This window comes from Otolemur garnettii, unplaced genomic scaffold (genome assembly GCF_000181295.1).
Source record: "Otolemur garnettii isolate 467f Iridium unplaced genomic scaffold, OtoGar3 scaffold00012, whole genome shotgun sequence".
Classification (NCBI taxonomy): domain Eukaryota; kingdom Metazoa; phylum Chordata; class Mammalia; order Primates; family Galagidae; genus Otolemur; species Otolemur garnettii.
The window spans coordinates 6608453-6610326 of NW_003852407.1; the positions used below are offsets into that span (position 1 = coordinate 6608453).

The 1874-nt window shown below is 34.8% G+C and overlaps 1 protein-coding gene across 2 annotated transcripts in view; it reads right to left on the reverse strand.

Moving 5' to 3' along the window:
* CUNH18orf25 (chromosome unknown C18orf25 homolog) overlaps positions 1–1874 on the reverse strand; it is an 86306-nt gene that overhangs the window by 9688 nt on the left and 74744 nt on the right. For both annotated transcript variants that reach the window (XM_003784726.3, XM_023510247.1), the window contains one exon: positions 257–383. In XM_003784726.3, the coding sequence (XP_003784774.1) occupies positions 257–383 (127 nt within the window). The remainder of the gene's footprint in view (positions 1–256; positions 384–1874) is intronic.

Here is a 1874-nt window from a genome sequence, read left to right on the forward strand (position 1 = left end):
GCCTCCCAAGTAGCTGGGACCACAGGCGCCCGCCACAACGTCAGGCTATTTTTTGGTTGCAGCCATCATTGCTGTTTGGCGGGTTTTGGCTGAATTCGAACCCGCCACCTTAGGTGTATGTGGCTGGCGCCTTAGCCACTTGAGCCACAGGTGCCAAGCCAAGATGTATAATTTAAAATAGCAGATCTGTGTTAGTATAACAGTAAGTAAAATAAAAATAAAATAAAATCTATGAATATCCCAATAAATATCCTACCTTGCATGCTCCTGAACTCCTACAATCTCTACTTCACTGTCCGAAGAGGCGATATTAATTTCTTCATTAAGTGGTACATTGCCAGCAGATGTTTTGTCACTTGCTAGGAATCCTGGATCCAAGTGACCTAAGAGAGAAGAGGAGAAAAAAACAAGCTTTGATGTCTTAAAACAGCAGAAACAAGTCACACACATTTATCATCCAGGTTCAATTACAGGAACAGAATAGAGAGCTTCCACAGCAAAACCATTACCTAACATCAAATAAGCTGGGGCAGTGTTCTTTTTTTTAAATTGATTTTTTAAAAATACATATGGCATGTATTCAAACAACATGGCAGTACATAAAAGTATGAACTCTAAGTCTCTTACTGTCTCTATGTTTACTACACATACATGAATGTAAGTAACACTGTATATACGATATTTTACATATACATATATGAAATGTAATAGTATTCCATATTTTATTTTGTAAATGCTTTTTGCAGTTAACACAAGTCAGGTTTTAAACGACTTACATAACCACATAAGGGGCAAACGGGATTCTCCACTGCTTACCATTTTAATAGATTTAAATTCTAAACCAAAAAAACTCAAAGACAAAAATGGAATAATAGAAGTAATCAATAATACCATACGTATACTGGGATGCTTCATTAAAGACTTAACATTTGTCTTTTTAAAGATTTGATAAAATTTGATCCAAAACTGTATCTAAAAGGGAAGGTTAGAGGTAAACCGTGGTTTTAGCTCTGAGCAACCTATATATCAGTGTACACTGCTGAGCGTTCTCCTGAAACAGAAACAAACCACACACCCTGGAAAAATCACAGTAGTTGGTGGCACTGGGGCATGTAAGGGCTTTTTCATAAGAGTCTTCACAAGGCATATATTATATAACATAATAAAACACATTCCCAACATCATATAAAACATGAGCTTCACAGAGCTCTTTTAATATAGGCATAGCATCAAAGTATGTAGCTCTAAAAACAATCCTAGCAAGAGTTAAAACAAATCAACCTGTGTACCCAGCTCCTGAATGTTCTGACTTAAAAGAATGAATTTTAGAATACCTAGGAATTAACACCAAATAACAAAGTTGCCACAGGTACAAATTTTCATTAACTCTAATGGGATATTTTTATTTAAATAGTATTCATATAGATGATCATCAGATAGAAAACTCTTTTTCTGTATTAAAGAAATTCTTCATGATACTTAATATAAACTAAGTGAATGTAAAGAAAATAAAACTTCACACACACAGCTTTTTTTCTGCTCCCTTTGCTCCATCCAATGTTTTGAGGTCACTGAGAAATACTGTACTTTCGTACTCCTGTTAACTTTTAGTGGGACCCTTTTGGAAAGCTAGACAGTTTCAAGGCAAACCTTACAAGTTTTACATCCTCTGACCTCAGCATTTAAGGGAAAAGCCTTTAAACAAGCAAAATGTTATGATATCCAAAGAATTCACTACAGTGCTGTGCAAAAACTTGGGGAAATGTATATATTAACATAAAAAGTAGCACATATAACACTATAAAAATATGTAGGTGCTGAGTAAAACCATTAAAAGTATCAAGTTTGACTATGATTGTGGGTCTTTTTCACAA